Source organism: Anabrus simplex, chromosome 11 (genome assembly GCF_040414725.1).
Source record: "Anabrus simplex isolate iqAnaSimp1 chromosome 11, ASM4041472v1, whole genome shotgun sequence".
Taxonomy (NCBI): domain Eukaryota; kingdom Metazoa; phylum Arthropoda; class Insecta; order Orthoptera; family Tettigoniidae; genus Anabrus; species Anabrus simplex.
The window spans coordinates 26,813,963-26,834,381 of NC_090275.1; the positions used below are offsets into that span (position 1 = coordinate 26,813,963).

The 20,419-nt window shown below is 40.4% G+C and overlaps 1 protein-coding gene across 2 annotated transcripts in view; it reads right to left on the reverse strand.

The window, feature by feature from the left end:
- Positions 1 to 17,932, reverse strand: part of LOC136883294 (Golgi resident protein GCP60) — a 130,130-nt gene extending 112,198 nt beyond the window's left edge. For both annotated transcript variants that reach the window (XM_067155529.2, XM_067155528.2), the window contains exon 1: positions 17,538 to 17,932. In XM_067155529.2, coding sequence (XP_067011630.1) covers positions 17,538 to 17,721 — 184 coding nt within the window. In that variant the 5' untranslated portion in view covers positions 17,722 to 17,932. The remainder of the gene's footprint in view (positions 1 to 17,537) is intronic.
- Between the last annotated feature and the right edge of the window lie 2,487 nt (positions 17,933 to 20,419).

The following is a 20,419-nucleotide window of genomic DNA, read 5'->3' on the forward strand; positions in this document are numbered from 1 at the left end:
ATTGCCTTGCTGCTATTCTTTGCCTCAATGATTTTTGAGTTAAGTTTCTCTCCAAAAGGTAATTATTCCAAAGAAGGCAAATTAATAGGTGTTTAGTAAGTAATGATATATTTGGGACAAGATATTAATTGGAATTTGACAGTTTAATGTGACTTTTGGTAGTAACGATGCTTTTCAACACTAGCGCTAGTTACGTGCACTATTCTCTGTTGCCTAGTCAAATTCCCGTAAGGCCAACAGATGGCAGGCACATACCCCAACCCCAACAACACGACTAGCTAGTCTTGAGACAGTGGCCTATTGCGCATGCGTAAAGAACAGAGATCCGTTTCTGCGATATCCTGGTCTTGCCTTAGTGCTGGCTTTCGTCCCCTCGCACCTCGCCACTCCCTTCGCCTATGTACGGACGGAGAGATCGCCTTTGTAAGGGGGTTCATTCCAGACAAGTATCCAGCCACAGACCTTGCGCAGCTCACATGAATTGAAAGCCAGTACGAGTATATTACGGATAGAGGGATTTAGCAAGAGCTTCGAGATTGACAAGGGAGTTGTGAAAATTACGTAGTTGAGTACAATTTGATATAAACTGGAGGTTCATTGCTCCATTGCGCTATACCAGAAACCGCCACTGGGAGTTCCTAAGGACAATATTTGGTGGTCGCATAAAATCACTCTCCGGATCTAAATGATGGATATTTTGGCCCCATTTGAACCCAGATTTGTGATTTCTTTTTGTAGGGTTTCTTGAAAGAAAGGTATTTTCTGTTAAGAACTAAAAATACACTTGAAATGTGTGCACAGATTGTTGAGATGCAAAGTGGAGTCACAAAGACTTGTGCCACAAAGTCATTATAAACATACACACTCATTTTTGAAGAGGTTGCTGGCCGTAGTTAACACTCAACCACAGTCGTAAATAGTTTGCACACAACTACAATTGTGCGGTCCTCTGGATCGCATTTGGATGGTGGGTAAAATATATAAAAAAACACCTTCCAACACAATTTTTTTTTAAGTTTTGTATCACATATTCATTATTTAATAAACCATAAAATTGCATCAAGTTTACAAAATTTAGTTTCACCGTTTTGAAAGTAATTTGTTCATGTTACATTCAAAATTTTCACATATGAACACTAATAATAACTGAAGGAATTTCCTTCCTGAAAACATGAACATTGTAATTTAATGTTACACAGGACTCCCCGATGTTAAAATTGATACATGTTCTCTATCGTAAATTACACAGAAAAAATCTGCACAACTCAAATTGACCACATTCAACGTCACATCACATGCACTGTAGCCACGTCTTATTTGAACATTCCAAACAAAGTGGAACTTTGCACTTGCAACACAAGTAGCTTGTTTTTACCCTTCCTTTTTGATGGACAAATTTGGCATGTCTTCCTCGCATCCCTCAGCAGTCTGTCATCCTGGCCCAGGTCTTCATGGAGAGTTCCTTCGGCTTCCACACCTCGACCAATAGAAAATCACAGTTCTGTTGGAAGGCGCAGTGTAGGTTAAATCAGTTTCTTCACAAGAGTTTTTCTGCTAAGTACAGTTCTTTCAGTGAAGGACGGGTGAACAGTACATGCGCTGATAACCCTCAGACAAAGGACAAAACCATGGGCCAGCGCTGTAAACGATGGCTTGAAAAGTATTTGGCGCTCTTATCATCTACGGTATCAACACCGCCTATTGTGTTTTTATAGTGGGCTATATTTTAAGATTTTTCCAGTTTCCATGTCACCTTCTCCGCCATCAACAGATACAGAAAACAAACAAGACGCAAAAAAAAAAATTGCTCCGCCTGTCACTGACACACACTCACAGTCGTGTGGTCCCCTGGACGTCTCTTTAACAATATGAGAGACAACAGCACCTCCAACACGGGCAACCATGATAACTGACAGACTGATGGTGGCGGTCATTACGGTTATAAGAGGAAATACAACTAAGCAACCATCCTCTATACCACTAATCAGAGAGAAAAAAATGGAAGGGATCCGACACTTCAAAAAATGAAGGTATTGGCCAAAGAAAGACAAGGGCCATGACGGGCGTGAAAATGAAAGACTCCCTAGGCCTCAAGTGCTCTAACACCGTCAGGGTCGGAAAAGAACACGAGTTTACCAAGGGAGATCGGACAGGACAGATGAAAGTGAGGAGCCTGGCACACGTAAGAGGAAGCAATGCCAGGTCTCAGCTAAGGCCCCCTTGGTCGCCAATCCACGCTCCCAAGTTGCGAGTCCCTGAGGCCCTTCTTAGTCGCCTCTTCCGACTGGCAGGGGATATGGAGGGTGTTATTCTACAGCCCCCACCCATAGGGGGTGACAGTAGACTGAGAAAGCTACTGAGACGCGCAGATCTCCAAGGCCAATAATGTTCCAAGAATTAGGGGTGTGAAAAGTAGTGCAGTCCCATGACTGCATGACTGTAGTTAAGAGTTAAGAGCACACTGAACATATGCTAAAGTGAAATATACTTTCAAAGAGCACGCTACCTGTGTGTGAAATGTCATTATCAATTTCATAGAAGGTAAATATAAATGTAATACCTGTTCAAGTGACACCCTGTATATTTTTTTCAGTATTTTATTCATTTTTGGGTAGTTATATTAGTACTACGTGATTAACGGCTTGAAGTTGAAGTGAAAGTAAGATAATATAAGGAAGATTGTAAGTTATCAGTGAACAGAATTTTAAAAACATAATTTTGGGTAGATTTATAATCAAAAGTGTAATGGACAACACATTTAGTGATTTCAATACTCCAATCATGTTTGCACATGCAATTCAACAGCAGCAACATAATCATAACAACAGGGAGTGTTCAGATAAGATAAAGCTATGATCAATTACAGTTCTGCTACATATACGTATAGGGATATGAGGAATCCAGAACACACCTTTCAGTCATCAATTTCCTCAGTGTAGTAGTGGTGGTAGAAGGCCTAGTAGCATAATAATAATAATAATAATAATAATAATAATAATAATAATAATAATTATAATAATAATAATAATAAAGAGAGAGAAAGTTAGATCCTGTACCCAGCACCATGAACAGAAGAAAATACAAGATTGCAGAGTGAAAGGATGAAGGAGTACTGGATGAGGATTAAAGCGCAGATACACATGAAGCTGAATTCAAATTAATGTGATCCATACTCGGCCAAAAGGACATAATAATAATAATAATAATAATAATAATAATAATAATAATAATAATAATAATAATCACCATCATCAAGATGCTTAAGTACGAACAGTGCTGAATACTGATGCTCAGCGCAAATGACATTCAGAGCATGACTTGTGCATCTGGATGTTATGAACAGTGCTACTTGTAGGGTCAGGTGTGCTGCAATAGTACTTTCTGGTCGTTAGGAAAGCAATGGCAAACCACCCCACTCCCCATCATGCCTTGCAAGCCTCATTATGGCGCCACCATCGGATTTTGCGGTTTCTCTATTATTAACTAATAACCTTCAGTGGTGCTATCTGAGGATCCAACAAGCCCCAAATCTGAAGACTTCACAGACAATAAATAAATAATTGTACCGGGAGTAACACCTCAACCCCGCACATTTAAAAGAAGTGCCCAAATGGCACGTCTGGGCGAAAATCTGCAAATGCACACGGCCTAACCACCCAAAAGCTGGTTCTATTCCTGTGATTTTAAGATCTGCGGCTGTGAAAGCCATTTTTGATATTCTAACTCCATGGGGAGTTTCTGATTATATTAGACATGTTTGTGAAATTAATAACTGGTTCGATAGAAGGCAATTCGGTTTTAGGAAAGGTTATTCCACTGAAGCTCAACTTACAGGATTCCAGCAAGATATAGCAGATATCTTTGATTCTGGAGGTCAAATGGACTGTATCGCGATTGATCTGTCTAAAGCATTTGATAGGGTGGATCATGAGAGACTACTGGCAAAAATGAGTGCAATTGGACTAGACAAAAGAGTGACTGAATGGTTTGCTATATTTCTAGAAAATAGATCTCAGAGAATTAGAGTAGGTGAAGCTTTATCTGAGCCTGTAATAATTAAGAGGGGAATTCCTCAAGGCAGTATTATCGGACCTTTATCTTTTCTTATATATATAAATGATATGAGTAAAGGAGTGGAATCGGAGGTAAGGCTTTTTGCAGCTGAGGTTATTCTCTATAGAGTAGTAAATAAGTTACAAGATTGTGAGCAACTGCAACGTGACCTCGAAAATGTTGTGAGATGGACAGCAGGCAATGGTATGTTGATAAACGGGGTTAAAAGTCAGGTTGTGAGTTTCACAAATAGGAAAAGTCCTCTCAGTTTTAATTACTGCGTTGATGGGGTGAAAGTTCCTTTTGGGGATCATTGTAAGTATCTAGGTGTTAATATAAGGAGAGATCTTCATTGGGGTAATCACATAAATGGGATTGTAAATAAAGGGTACAGATCTCTGCACATGGTTATGAGGGTGTTCAGGGGTTGTAGCAAGGATGTAAAGGAGAGTGCATATAAGTCTCTGGTAAGACCCCAACTAGAGTATGGTTCCAGTGTATGGGACCCTCACCAGGATTACCTGATTCAAGAACTGGAAAAAATCCAAAGAAAAGCAGCTCAATTTGTTCTGGGTGATTTTCGACAAAAGAGTAGTGTTACAAAAATGTTGCAATGTTTGGGTTGGGAAGAATTGAGAGAAAGAAGAAGAGCTGCTCGACTAAGTGGTATGTTCCGAGCTGTCAGCGGAGAGATGGCGTGGAATGAAATTAGTAGACGAATAAGTTCGAATGGCGTTTATAAAAGTACGAAAGATCACAATATGAAGATAAAGTTGGAATTCAAGAGGACAAACTGGGGCAAATATTCATTTATAGGAAGGAGAGTTAGGGATTGGAATAACTTACCAAGGGAGATGTTCAATAAATTTCCAATTTCTTTGAAATCATCTAGGAAAAGGCTAGGAAAGCAACAGATAAGGAATCTGCCACCTGGGCGACTGCCCTAAATGCAGATCAGTATTGATTCATTGATTGATATTTTTGGAAACGGAGAATTCACTTCTCCTTTAGCAGGTTAGCAATCGCTATTTGCTAACACGGCGGGACCATGCGCTTGGTCTGCCACTGCTAAGCAGACTCCTGGAGGGGCGTGCCAATCCACCTGATGAGCCCAAATGGCACGTCTGGGTAAAACTCTGCAAGTGCACACGGCCTAACCACCCAAAAGCTGGTTCTATTCCAGTGATTTTAAGGAACTCTATCTATCAAACAAAATGTGAAACAACTAATGCATGAAGTTGGGACATTGACCAGAAGATGTAACCATTGAATTATTGAGTAATGTGTTATTTTGAAGTTGCCTAAACTGACTGGATTTATTTGTTTTACGTCAAGAAGTTTGAACTTTTCTCCATAGATATCATTTTAAAAAAAACTGAGGTAATGCACTCTGGTGCAGGTAGAAGAATTAGTGAGTTAAAGAAGTTTTGTGTTTATAGGTTTTCACAACTAAACTAACTTTCATTTATTTCTATATTTCAAGGTTTGCAACACTTCCTTCTCATTCCACCAGCTTTTGAATCTGGCCAATCACAAATTTTCTGTAATTATTTTTCAGCCAATTTTAGGCTTCGTGTACCTTTTTATTCGGCCAATAAAAACGAGAGGGTGTGTCCGGATTTAGCCCAGAACCTTCTCGACCCATCCCCTCGGGTATATAAACTGCAGCTTTTTCAAGCTACCTTGTCTTATTGATCGTCGTCTTACTGAGTGTGTGTGTCAAGACAGGAGGCAGAAAGCCTCATTCTTCGGTAGGCAGTACACCAGCCCAAGTAATGGCCACCAGTTTTATTTCTCTGTAGCTACCTCCGCAGACATACATGAGGGGAAGGTTCTAATTTCTAACTATGTAAAAATCTGTTTTCTAAAATGTAAACTTTCTTTCAGCTAATGTAAAATTTCATAAAGACTTAAATGTAAATCGGGGATAGAGAGCGCGTTACCCTCTCGAGTCCCCCTTCAATTTATATTGAGGTGACTACGATTTTGTAACTGTTTTTCTCCTGTAAATTATCAAGTAACTTGTTCTTCTAGTCACCTCAGTAGTGTGGGGTTAGCCTCTGCATCATCGGGCCACAAGCCCAATACCAATATAAATGATCCGTTATTGGACATTATAAATTTTCCAGCTAACTCATTCCTGGTTGCCAGCGTTTCGCCCTCGTGTGCTAGGCTGGGCTCATCAGTTGGTACCTAGCACACCTACCAAGACGCTGGCCAGTGCATACCGTGGAGGCCACTGCATAGGCTAATTGTAGCCACCGGCAGTGCCAATGCACTTATGAGAGACTTTGTCTCATTTGCAAAAATTGATGCCTGCTTGGCCATCAGATAATAGATGTTGATTCCCATAGGGAATCTGAAATAATTGTTCCGAATGAGTAAATTTATAATACCAATATAAATGGTCCGTTATTGGACATTATAAATTTTCCAGCTAACTCATTCCTGGTTGCCAGCGTTTCGCCCTCGTGTGCTAGGCTGGGCTCATCAGTTGGTACCTAGCACACCTACCAAGACGCTGGCCAGTGCATACCGTAGAGGCCACTGCATAGGCTAATTGTAGCCACCGGCAGTGCCAATGCACTTATGAGAGACTTTGTCTCATTTACAAAAATTGATGCCTGCTTGGCCATCAGATAATAGATGTTGATTCCCATATGCAGTGGCCTCCACGGTATGCACTGGCCAGCATCTTGGTAGGTGTGCTAGGTACCAACTGATGAGCCCAGCCTAGCACACGAGGGCGAAACGCTGGCAACCAGGAATGAGTTAGCTGGAAAATTTATAATGTCCAATAACGGACCATTTATATTGGTATTATAAATTGACTCATTCGGAACAATTATTTCAGATTCCCTATGGGAATCAACATCTATTACCACAAGCCCAAGTCGTGTCAAAACCGAGTTCAAGGAGCGCAAGTGTACGCCTGCATACATTTTGTGTTCGGGCCAGTAATTTAACCTGTTCTTCTTTTCCACGAAGGCCCAGTAGTTTGGGTAATAGATACCCCTGTGTACAATATTGTAAATTGTAGGTTGGGCCTAGAGAGGCCAGGAAATTGTAAGATTTTTGGGTAATGTTGCCTTGAGTAGGCTGTAAGAAATTGGGAGCCAGTCTCCTTTGTTGAATGCGGGCAGATTGTACACTCTTTCTGGTTTTTGTGTAATATTGAGTGGGGCCTTTGGAAGGCCGTATTTATAACCTTTGGAGCAAAATGCTCTTGAATTGGGAGATTTCTCTCCTCGTCTAACTAAACGCAATATTTGCGGTGTTGTAAACTTGTAAATTTGGAGCTGGAAGATCAGCACTTGTAATTTCGAAACTGCTATTTGTACCTGTAACCTTGTTATTTCACTAAGTGAACAGTTTTTTTTTTAATTTGTGATTTGAAAAGAAATATAACCTTTCTTTTTTTTTTTAAGTTTTAAGTTAATCTTTGATATCGTAGATAGACCCATTCCAACCAGCACATTCTTTCATCTCTCTATGATCCACGAAACCCCAGTAACAAGTGGTAGCAGAGCGTGGTTGAATGGTCTAGTCTGAGCCCTTTTGACAGCTAAAAGTAGGATCTGTTTCAAACTCTAAGAATTTTTTTGGTTGCAAGGAAATTTTCTAAATTATTAACTTTTCTGTCAACATGCCTGGTCCTTGCGAAGTCCTCGTTCTCGGATACTTGCACAAAGGGGGAATTGATCTATCAGTTACTCATTAGAAAACCCAGTCTGGAGGCACGGTTGTGGCAGATATAACCAAGCTCAAAGAGTCATTGGAATTTCCTATTTCTATCACAGTCTTTGGGGAAAAAGAAATTGATGAGGCTCTAGCCACCATCACTAGCATCGGTAGTGAGTTTTTTTTTTTAAAGTGAACAATCCATCAGCTAACCAGCTTAAAAGAGTACAAGCTAGACTATTTCATTTCTATAATAGAGCTAGGAACATATTGCCTCTAAAGCTAAAGGATGATCATGCTAAGGAGGCTAGCAATTTGGTCGAACATCTGTCGGAAATGTCAAATAGAGTTAGTCAATTGTTGACTGGGGCAGCTGCTCCCAAAACCAACCAAGTCCCTTCGATAAACTTGCCTACTGAGGAAGATCCTAGTAAATCTACTGAAAGTACGAAATCTGTGGCAACTCGGCAAACATCTTCCCCATTGGAAACTGAGTCTGGTCATCCTCGACAAATTCCACCTTTCTTTTTGAATAATGCTGTGTTTGAGACCTCTCAACCTTCTATGCCGTAACCAATTATGTTACCCGGTTTCAATAGTTTGCCTCATCCATTGGCTATGTTGCTTAAGGGAATTTCTAAATTTTCAGTAAACTCCACTAATGAAGTCATTTCCTTTCTAAAGTTCTTAGTAGAATTTCAAGATCACGCATTAGTATTCTCCCTATCGCATTCTCAAATACTTCAAATTATGTATCCATATTCCGTAGGCGTCCTCTCGGACAAAATAGTTGAGGCCATACCTGATTGCTCACCCATAGAAGACTTCCATGCCCACCTCTTGGCAAACTTTATTCCGGCTAGAGCAATGTCATCTTTGATACAAGAGTTTCATTTCAGAATACAGCAATTGGATGAGAATCTTAAAGACTATATCAAAGACATTAAATTTTACACCAAGGTGTTCGCCCTTCATTTTCTGGAAGACCAAATAGTGCAAACTATTGTTGAAGGTATCTCTCCGCCCTATACGTCTTATCTATGTTTTGCGTCACGTCCTCACACCTTTTCAGAGTTAGAGGCCATGGCTGTATCAGCCGAAGGAGTAAGGTATGCCGACACCTTACGAGTTGCGAAGGAGCCCTCTCCGTCTTCTAACAGTTCTCGGCGTCCACCTTGCTGAACTTTCCCCACCTGCAAATGTTATGCTTGTGGTTCAACGGAACATCTCACAATAAATGCCCATTGATAAAATTTAGTGGGACTAAGAACGGAGTTGCTACATCTCAAGGTTGCTTTAAATGCGGCTCATTTGCTCACCTCGGCAAGAATTGCACTAATGTCAATAGCACCCCCTCCTGCTCAACTTCTGGTGCAACCTCCGCAAACTCTGATAATAGGAAATGACTAGTGTCATCGGCTGAGTCAGCATGTTCACCTTTCCGAGGCTCAGCCCCTGATGAACCCAGTAAAAGCTCTGGTAAGGGTAAAGTCTCTTCTAATTTATCGTCTGAAGGCCCCAGTGTATGCCTCAGTATTACAGCAGAGACCCCCCACATTTGTGCCATTCCTTAAAATTGAAGTGAACAGTGAACCCGTCACTGCTCTATTAGACTCAGGGAGTGTGATTTCCACAATTTCGGAAGGATGTTACTCTAATTTAAAAACTGTTTGTAGGTTTCCGGACTATAGTTCATCTTCTGTTAAATGTTTTCGACTAACTCATCCCCATTAGAAATTTTAGGTTTCATTTTTGCTAAAATTTGTATTTCTAAGTTTACCTGGAAAGTGAAGTTATTTGTTGCTAAACACTTGTCCTGCCCTGCAATATTGGGGGCCGATTTCATGTCTTCTATGTCTTCCATCTAAGAACTTCAGGGTTTGGCCGTTTTATTTGCACTAGAGAAATTCCGCCTCTATCTGGAACATGTCAAATTCGACCCAGAAACGGATAACCAAGCCTTAAGTTAGGTGTTAGGTAGGCCTCGTCGTACCGGTCGTCTAGCCCACTGGGCCATCAGGATTTCTGCTTTCCAATTTGATGTGAGGCATATTAGAGGATCTGAAAATCTAGTTGCGGATGTACTAAGCCGCATATTTTCCCATGAAGTGGAGACGACCGAACAGGAAGATAGTTCTTCTATTCTCACGCCCATAACTTCGGGTATTAATGCTATTCTAATTGATGCACCTATGTTATTTCGGGATATTGAAAAATATATACGTGAAGATCCTGTACTGGCTCCTAGAATGGAAACCCTTTCTTCTGGGGAACATGCGGTCCTTTATGTGTTTAGAAGTGGAGTTTTGTGTTGCCCTTTGAGGCACGATCTAAAGATGAAAGTAGTGGTTCCAGCTATGCTTGTGCCTATGATCTTCAAGTACTATCATGAGACCCCATTAGAGGGGCATTTAGGCATCTTCAAAACTCAGGAAAAGATCTGAGAGATGTTTATTTGGAAAGGTATGGACAGTGAATTTGAGAAAAGGTAAGAGCTTGTAAATCTTGCTTGCTTAGTAAGCCCGCCTTGTCCACTAAGCTAGGGCTCTTGTCATCTCATCAGCGGCTCGCCCCATGGAACGTCTATATATAGACTACGTCGGACCTTTCCCCCAATCCAAGGGGAATGGAAATAAATTTATTCTGGTGTGTGTAGACGGTTTCACAAGATTTTCTTGGTTATTACCGACTAAGCTGGCTACCGCTCAGTCCACCATTTCCTGCCTGAATACTATATTTGCTTCTTTTGTTCCTTGTCAATACATAGTTTCTGATAATGCTAAGGCATTCACATCTAACTTATTCCGCAAATTCTGCTTTGACCTGTCTATCTCACACGTAACCACTTCAGCTTATTACCCTCAACCGTCTCTGAATGAGCGGGTCAATCGTAATCTCCAATCTGCTTTAATTGCGCTTCATCATGAAGATCATTCCAGGTGGGATACTTCTCTGCATTGATTAGCTTTCGCTCTAAATTCAGCGGTTCATGAGTCGCACAAGTTCACTCCAGCATCTCTCATGTTTAAGTTTGTCCCTAACACATGGCTCTCTAATCTTTGTTAACGACATTACCAGAGACAATAGATCCCGATAATATTAGAGATCTATGGAAGAAGGCTAAAAGCAACCTAAAAAGCTTCCCACGAAAAAGTTAGAAAAAGATATGATCGCAGACGGAGGCCCACCAATTTAAAAGTCAGAGATCAGGTCATGATTAAAAATTTCGTTCCTGCAGGCAAGCTTGCCCCCAGATTCCATGAGCCGTGTATCATTTTAGAGTTTCTAACACCAGTTACGTTACTGGTCAGTAACCCAGCCACGGAGAGGATATTTAGCGTTCACCTCTCTCAGGTGAAACCAGTGTAAATTAATTGTGGTTTTCCATTAGCCACTAAATTTTGGCAGGAGTCTAAGGTTATTTTTCTTTGGAAAAGGGGATTTGATCTTAAAATTAATTTAATGTTAATAGGGATGCCTTCTGCCCCGCTTCTATATGTAAATTTGTATTGTACAATCTTCCCCTCTGGTTATTCCTGTTGTCCATTACCAAGCCCCCGTCTCCTTCATCCACGCATTGCTGACACACTCACAATCAACGCCGCCCGCCCCTCTGCCTCCTACAAATAAAGATTGTACTTTCAAACTCCAGCAAAACAATCTCTGTCGCCAAGATAATTATTGTTTCAGTGCCTCTCAGCCGTCGGCGGCCGTGTCTCAACATCTGGCGAGCGATACCAAAGTGGGGTATGGGCCCACTCCACTCTAGTGAAGCCTCCTCCTGAACGGCGCACAGGAGCTCCACCTTTCCGGCAAGGGCTGAGGAACGGTAATACTACCACCAACTCTTCGGGGAACTGCACATCTACATCTGATCTGCGGCGACCATCACCACGATTACCCCTCTCAAAGTAGCGGGAGAGGTGTATCTGAGGGTACCTGGGGGTCCTCATCTGGGTTATCGGCAGCAGCGGCCGGTCTTGCCGTCAAACTTAATCGGCACATCATAAACTTCTACGATCACAAGAAGTCTTCATATCTTGTTTTCCAAATTAATTTTCAAAGAAATACTTTCAGCATCTATAAAATTTCAATGTGAAAATTTTCTTCTTTCAAATTTCCTCTGTATCACCCAAAGGAAGGACCTTTAGGGAGGAGGTCTGTACCAGGAGGTACACCTCAACCCTGCACATTTAAAAGAAGCACCTTAAGGAACTCTAACTATCAAACAAAATGTGGAACAACTAATGCATGAAGTTGGGACATTGACCAGAAGATGTAACCATTGAATTATTGAGTAATGTGTTATTTTGAAGTTGCCTAAACTGACTGGATTTATTTGTTTTACGTCAAGAAGTTTGAACTTTTCTCCATAGATGTCATTACAAAAAACTGAGGTATTGCACTCTGGTGCAAGGTAGAAGAATTAGTGATTTAAAGAAGTTTTGTGTTTATAGGTTTTCACAACTAAAGTAACTTTCATTTATTTCTATATTTCAAGGTTTGCAACACTTCCTTCTCATTCCGCCACCTTTTTAATCTGGCCAATCACAAATTTTCTGTAATTATTTTTCAGCCAATAATAGATTTCGTGTACCTTTTTATTCGGCCAATAAAAACGAGAGGGTGTGTCCGGATTTAGCCCAGAACCTTCTCGATCCATCCCCTCGGGTATATAAACTGCGGCTTTTTCAAGCTACCTTATCTTACTGATCGTCGTCTTACTGAGTGTGTGTGTTAAGACAGGAGGCAGGGAGCCTCATTCTTCGGCAGGCAGTACACCAGTCCAGGTAATGGCCACAAGTTTTATTTCTCTGTAGCTACCTCCGCAGACTTACATGGGGGGGAAGGTTCTAATTTCTAACTATGTAACCACCTGTTTTCTAAAATGTAAACTTTTTTTTTTGCTAATGTAAAATTTCATAGATTTAAATTGTAAATCGGTGATAGAGAGTGCGTTACCCTCTCCAGTCCCCCTCCAATTTATATTGAGGTGACTACAATTTTGTGACCGTTTTTCTCCTGTAAATTATCAAGTAACTTGTTCTTCTAGTCATCTCAGTAGTGTGGGATTAGCCTCTGCATCATCGGGCCACAAGCCTAAGTAGGGTCTTAAAACAGAGTTCAAGGAGCGCAAGTTTAAGCCTACATACATTTTGTGTTCGGGCCAGTAATTTAACCTGTTCTTCTTTTCCACGAAGGCCCAGTAGTTTGGGTAATAGATACCCCTGTGTACAATATTGTAAATTGTTGGTTGGGCCTAGAGAGGCCAGAAATTTGTAAGATTTTTGGGTAATGTTGCCTTGAGTAGGCTGTAAGAAATTGGGAGCCAGTCTCCTTCGTTGAATGTGGAGAGATTGTAAACTCTTTCTGGTTTTTGTGTAATATTGAGCGGGGCCTTTGGAAGATCATATTTGTAACCTTTGGAGCAAAATGCTCTTGAATTGGGAGATTTCTTTCCTCGTCTAACTAAATGCAACATTTGCGATGTTGTAAACTTGTAAATTTGGAGCTGGAAGCTCAGCACTTGTAATTTCGAAACTGCTATTTGTACCTGTAACCTTGTTATTTCACTAAGTGAAAAGTTTTTTTTTTTAATTTGTCATTTGAAAAGAAATATAACCTTCATTTTTTTAAGTTTTAATTAATCTTTGATATCGTAGATAGACCCATTCCAACCAGCACCTTCTTTCACCTCTGTGATCCACGAAACCCCTGTAACAACAACAACAATAATAATATTTTTTTAAACTCTTTATCACCTCAAATTACTTTCCAGGCTGCATCATATTGATTGATTGGTTTTGGGTGGGGATTTAAAGCTAGATGCCCTTCCTTAATTCACAAGATTTTTCAGGTGATAAATCCACTCAAGATTCACTATGATCTGAATGTCAGTGGAAAGCCAGCAGCTGAGTTACTGGGCTAAATCCGTCCCCACAATAATTGTATGGCCTCAACTACCATTCTAATATATCTCATTTTCCCTTGCTTAAAGAAAAAATATGTTGATAAACCTGATGATTATTAATTCACGTTGCCTGCCTACGTAGTGTAACGGTTAGCGCTATTAGCTGCCATCCCCAGGGGCTCGGGTCTGATTCTTGGTACTGCCAGAAATGTAAGAATGGCAGGAGGGCTGGCATGGGGTTAAAATGGCACGTGCAGCTCGCCTCCAGTGGGGGTGTGCGTGAAAAGAGCTGCACCACCTTGGTATGAAGACAAGAGTTTACTTTACTATTCATTCATGTCGTATTGGCCAACTCTGGACCACATCATTTCAACTGGCTACTTCTTACTTTGATGTCTGCCCAATACTTCCGCAAGCATTCTCAGTGTCGTTCTTTCCCCTCCTGCATCCATGCCTTTCCAGTTTTTAATTTTGGCTTGTCTTGGAAACACTGAAACGCTTGAAGTTTCTTCTTACATGGGATATGCTCCGGGATGTCATTATGTATGATTCCCACTTCTTCACGGTCTCTATCCACCGCAATGAACCACGCCCCTTTGGTTTTCTTCTGCTTAAAGAAGGCAATAATGCACTTGATCAGTCTGATTATATTACCTCTGACCTATGTCAACCACGTAAGACTTCATCGTATGCCTTCCAAATCAATGTTAGTGTCCATCTAGGACAAGTCTCATCACCACCGCTTCTCATACCATGGATGAACGCCATCACAAATGAAGTCCAGATGCGACACCCGTGAAAGTTATTATATGATGACAATGTTATGATAAACAAAACATGCAAGGAACTGAAACAGCAAGTGCAGGAGGAGAATACGTGCCTCAAAAAATTTGGAACAAAATTAAATTTTAAGGATGAGTACCCAGAATACACAACTTAGATGCCATACACATACAGTATTAGAAAGATGTTTTTTGAAGACTTCAAAGTGTAATGTGGTATTGCACAGAAGTCTGATGAAGAACAGAAGCATTTGAACAATGTCGTGTTACAGAAGAATGCTGAAGTGAAAAGATACTTTATCAAGTTGGTGCAAACAATGATTCAGCAACCTGTGACAAAAAGAAAAGGGATATCAATAGGACATATTCTTTACAAATCAACAATCAATCATCAATGATCTATATTTAGGCTGTCCTCCAGGCAGCAGATTCCCTATAAAAAAAATTTACCTCATATTTACATTTATTTGCAACTGTTTACCTAGCGTTTTCTTAAATATTTTCAAAAAACTTGGAAATGTATCAAACATTTCCCTTGATAATTTATACCAATCCCTTACACCTCCTCCTATAGGCCTAAATGAATATTTCCACCAATATGTCCTCTTGAATTCCAACTTTATCTTCATATTTTGATCTTTCCTTACTTTTAAAAGCTTCACTCAAGCTTATTCTTCCACTTATGTCATTCCATGCCAATTCACCACTGACAGCTCGAAACATACCACACAGTCGAGCATCTTGCCTCCTTACTCCCAAATCAGCTGCCTCTGTGGATCACTGGTAGTCGGCCTCAGGATCCCAAGATAGCGGGTTCAAACCCGGAAGAGGTAGTCGGATTTTTTAAGTCCATTCGACACTATGTCGTATGATGTCTACATGTCTCTGGTGACATATTTGGGGTTTACCCGACAAAATTAATTAAACGTTACAGACGCCCAAGAGAGATTCGGTTTACTTTGCCATCTAGTAGGCCTAGAGAAAAATGGAACATCAAAATCGACAAGCAGACAGCCAGATGGCATCAGATTCAAATGTCTGCACACAGCAGCTGAGGCCATACAATTATTATTATTATTATTATTATTATTATTATTATTATTATTATTCCTAAGTCTTCCCAACCCAAAATTTACAACATTTTAGTAAGACTATTATTTTGTCAGAAATCATCCAGTTAACAAATCATGCTGCTTTCCTTTTGAATGTTTTTCCAGTTCTCGTATCAGGTAGTCCTGATGAGGATCCCATGCACTGGAGCCATTCAAACTGCGGTCTTAACAGAGACTTATACGCCTTCTCCTTTACAACCTTATTACAACCCCTAAATACTCTCATAACCATGTGAAGAGATCTGTAACCTTTCTCAATTACCTCATTAATATGATTACCCCAATAACACCCATTCAGCTACGTCCCAAGGGAAATGTAGGGAGTAAGAATAATAGGAGCAGACCAACACATGAATATGATAAAAAGATTAGAGCAGATGTATCCTGCTTCATTGTTTTGCACTTAACTCTCCACATTTTTAAATTTTTTTTTGCTAGCTGCCTTACGTCGCACCGACACAGATAAGTCTTATGGCGATGATGGGATAGGAAAGGGCTAGGAGTGGGAAGGAAGCAGCCGTGGCCTTAAGGTACAGCCCCATTTGCCTGGTGTGAAAATGGAAAACCACGGAAAACCATCTTCAGGGCTGCCAACAGTGGGGTTCGAACCCACTAGCCTATCTCCCAGACGCAAGATCACAGCTGCACGCTCCTAACCGCACAGCCAACTCGCCCGGTACTCTCAGTTCCGGGGTATCTGTGAAACGCAGAGATGTGAAAGAAGGTATGGGCTGAATGGGCCTATCTAAGATATCAAAGATTAATTAAAATTTTTAAAATAAAGGTTTTATTTCTTTTCTTTAAATCAAGTATTAACAAACCAAAATTCTTCGCTTAGTAAAAGAACAAGATATCAGGTACAATAAGAATTTTGATTACAAGACTAGAAAACCCACAGATAGGCAAATTACAAGGTTTGAGCTTCGAGCTCTAAATTTACAAGTTTACAACGCCGTTAACATAGTAATCAGAAAGACAAGGAAAGAAATCTCCCAAGACACAAATTATCCGGAGCACTTTAAGGCCTTCCAAATGCACCACTCATTATTACACAAATATTTTTAAAGAAAAGCTTACATGCTCTACAAATTCAACCAAGAGGTTGCACTCTCAAACTCTTATAGCCTACTCAAGGCAACTTTACATAAAACTTGACAATCTGGCCTCTCTAGGCACAACCTACAACTTACAATAAAGGGGTATCTAGTACCCATACTAATGGGCCTTCGTGAAAAGAAGAACAGGTTAAATTACTGGCCCCAACTCAAGAATGTATGGAGGCGTACCCTTCCGTTCCTTCAAAACCAAGAATTAAAACCCTACTTGGGCTAGTGGCCCGATGATGCAGAGGTAGGCCTAGTTTCCTTTAGGCCTAGTTCTAATTTAAACTTAGTACTCTCCAAAAACCATAAAAGTAGTTAGCGGGATGTAAAGCCAATAACATTATTAAACTTAGTACCCTTTTGCAGACTCCTAACTAGATGATAAAATAGGCCTATACCAGTACGTATAGAGCCTAGTGTCTGCAGGCAATGAATCCTTAACACACACGGCCTCCCAAGAAAGTAAACAATTATCAGAAGAATAGCTTACACTTGAGAGTGTAATATAATCATTAGTAACTATGCATACCCACATAGGCTATAAGGCCATTAACCTACAACTATGCTCTCATTATCAGCAGAGGAAATTTGGAAAGGTTAATGGCTGTAAATGAAACGAATATTCAAATAAGCAGCATGCACCGGTACCTTTAAACATAATAGGCCTACATTTAAAGGAAACTCAAATATCTGTCAAATGGTCCTTGTCAAATGTGAAGTTTGAAAATGATCAAGCAGAAGAAATTCACCGAATTTTCTACGGTCGGAAAAACTATTTCTCATAAAATCAAACTGATGAGCCTTCAATCAATATACACATGTATAAGCAACTTCAAAGACACTGGAAAAACGAACCGGAAAACTTAGCGAGTGTCCAGCAAATAGATGTACTCACCTTTATAAAACCTCAATGCAAGGCGGTATAAGTCCTTCAGTCGAAATCCCCACTTCTCTAAGGCTTCTTCATCCTCCCTGCTGACTTCTACTTCTGCATTTGAGCGAATTAAACTTTCTTCAGAGGCAATGCTGAGGCGGTCAATTTGGTTATCGAGTTGGGATACCTCCCCATTCGTCGCCATTATTTTATACACGTCTACGTTGTTGACGTTCCGTATACCTGCTGTCAAAGTAATTATGGAACAATGTATACACAAAAATGTTCACGTACTTTTTTCACTGACAGTTTTATTCACAGTTTTACTTATTAACAACATAACATTATAAATAGATAACCCGGCACAAGAGTCAGTTTACTCGCATTCCCGAACTAGATGCACTACACACACAAGTGTAAGGAAATCATCTCAAACTAGCACGACATCTGTCGGAATGTTGCTCTGCTCACATGCTCAGCTGTTTAAGGCAAAGAATACATTATGACCCGTTTGCTCGCTGAAGGAGTTGTTGATTCTTTGGAGCAGTTTTACGTCATAGATGCCAATGTCATATTTGACGTCACTGTTTTCCTCCAAGCTGAGCATAAAGCGGATTATTATTATCCCCTTCGATCAGTATTATTGCTCTAAGATTATCCCTATCAGCAAGGAACTCTTCTACTTCTACCGCTTTTCCCACACCTTGGTAGGGTCGCGGATAACTATGTCGTGCATGTAGACTTGGCCGTGTGTTACGACCGGTTACCCTTCCCGACGCCAACGATATGTGGAGGGATATAGGCAGTGGCGTATGGAGGGATCAAGACGTGGGCTACCAGTGTCCACTAGACTTAGATTACCCCTTTTTGAAATTGGTAGTTGGTTTAGTGAATGTCAAGTCCTAAGTGTTTTGAGTTGCAGTCAATAGCCAACGAAGTAGTCTGCTGTGTTGTCAGTGCTGTTTGACAAGCTACCGGTCCTGCCCTGGCCTCTGCTACTGTCAATAATCAACACCTGATCAGTGGACATGGTAGCCTGGTTTAGCAAGATAAAGTCCGGCGTTGTGGTGAAATGGATAGAATGCCTGCCTTTGGTCCGATTGGCCCGGTTCAGTTCTCAGAATCAACCCCTTCCTACCTACTATTAATTCCCCTGGCTTGGGGACTGAGTGTTTATCATGTCTTTGCCATTCATTTCATTCTCATCAGGTCATCACCAAGTCTATACAGATGCCCCATTATTATTATAATTGTACTGGGAGGTACACCTCAACCCCGTACATTTAAAAGAAGTGCCTTAAGGAACACTATCTATCGAACAAATCTTGAAACAGCTAATGCATAAAATTGGGACATTAACCAGAAGATGCCACTACTGAAAAACTGAGTAATATGTTATTTTAAAAGTTTCCTAAACTGATTGGATTTATTTGTTTTGTTTTGGTGTGCATCGAGAAGTTTGCAATTTTCTTCATAGATGTCTCTACAAAAAAACTGAGATCATGCACTCTGGTGCAAAGTGGAATAACTAGTGATTGGAAGAAGTTTTGTGTTTATAGATTTTCTCAACTAAATTAACTTTCATTTACTTTGGTACTTGAAAGTTTGCAACACATCCTTCATTCCGCCAGCTTTGGAGTCTCACCAATAACAAATTTTCTGTAATTATTTTTCAGCCAAACACAGGCTTCTTGTAGGTTTCTGGTTTAACAAATAAAAATGAGAGGGTGTGTCCGGATTTAGTCCAGAACCTTCTCGAACCCTCCCCCCGGGTATACCTATAACCTGCGGCTTTTTTGAGCTACCTTGTCTTATTGATCGTCGAAGTTCTGAGTGTGTGTGTTAAGACAGGAGGCGAGGTGCCTCATTCTTCGGCAGGCAGAACATCAGCCCAGCTAACGGTCATCAGTTTTATATCTCTGTAGATATCTCCACAGACTTACACGAGGGGAAGGTACTAATTTCTAACTATGTAACCTCCTGTTTTCTAAAATGTAAACTTTCTTTCAGCTAATGTAAAATTTCATATAATCTTAAACTGTAAATCGAGGATAGAGAGTGTGTTACCCTCTCGAGTTCCCCTTCAACTTGGTTTGAGGTGACTACGATTTTGTAACTGTTTCTCTTTTCTGTAAATCGTTTAATTAACCTTCATTCTCGTCACTCACTAGCTTGGGATTAGCTTCTGCATCATCGGGCCGAGAGCCCAATTAGGGTTTTGTATTTAATTTTCTAGGAGCGCAAGTGTACACCTCCATTCATTTTGTGCTCGGGCCAGTAATCTAACCTGTTTTTCTCTTCCACGAAGGCACAGTAGTTTGGGTACTAGTTACCCCTGTGTGCAAAATTGTAAAATTGTAGGTTGGGCCTAGAGAGGCCAGAAGTTTGTAAGATTTTTGCTGTAATTTTGCCTTAAGTGGGCTGTAAAAAATTAGGAGCACAGTCTCCTTGGTTAAAGTGGGAGAGCATGTAACCTCTTTTCTGTGATTTCTAATTCAACTGTAATATTGAGGCGTGACTCTGGAAGGCTGTAAATGTGTATTGGTTTGAACAAGGCGATCTGTCTTGGGAGATTTCTCTCCTTATCTAGGTAAATGCTACATTGGCGGCAATGTGATTGTAAATTAGGGGCTTGAAGCCCAAATGTCTTAAATTCCCTATTCTGGGGTTATCTATTCTGGTATTTACAGTAAATTGTCATTGTATCTGATACATTGGTTTTCCTTCACTAAGTGAAGACTTTGTTAAGTTTTGAGATTTGAAAAGAAATATAACCTTTATTTAAAATTTTAAGTTAATCTTTGATATAGTTGATAGACTCATTCTGCCTGCACCTTCTTTCACCTCTCTCTGAACCATGGAAACTCCGTAACAATAGCAAACCAATTTTTTTACGGCTGTGA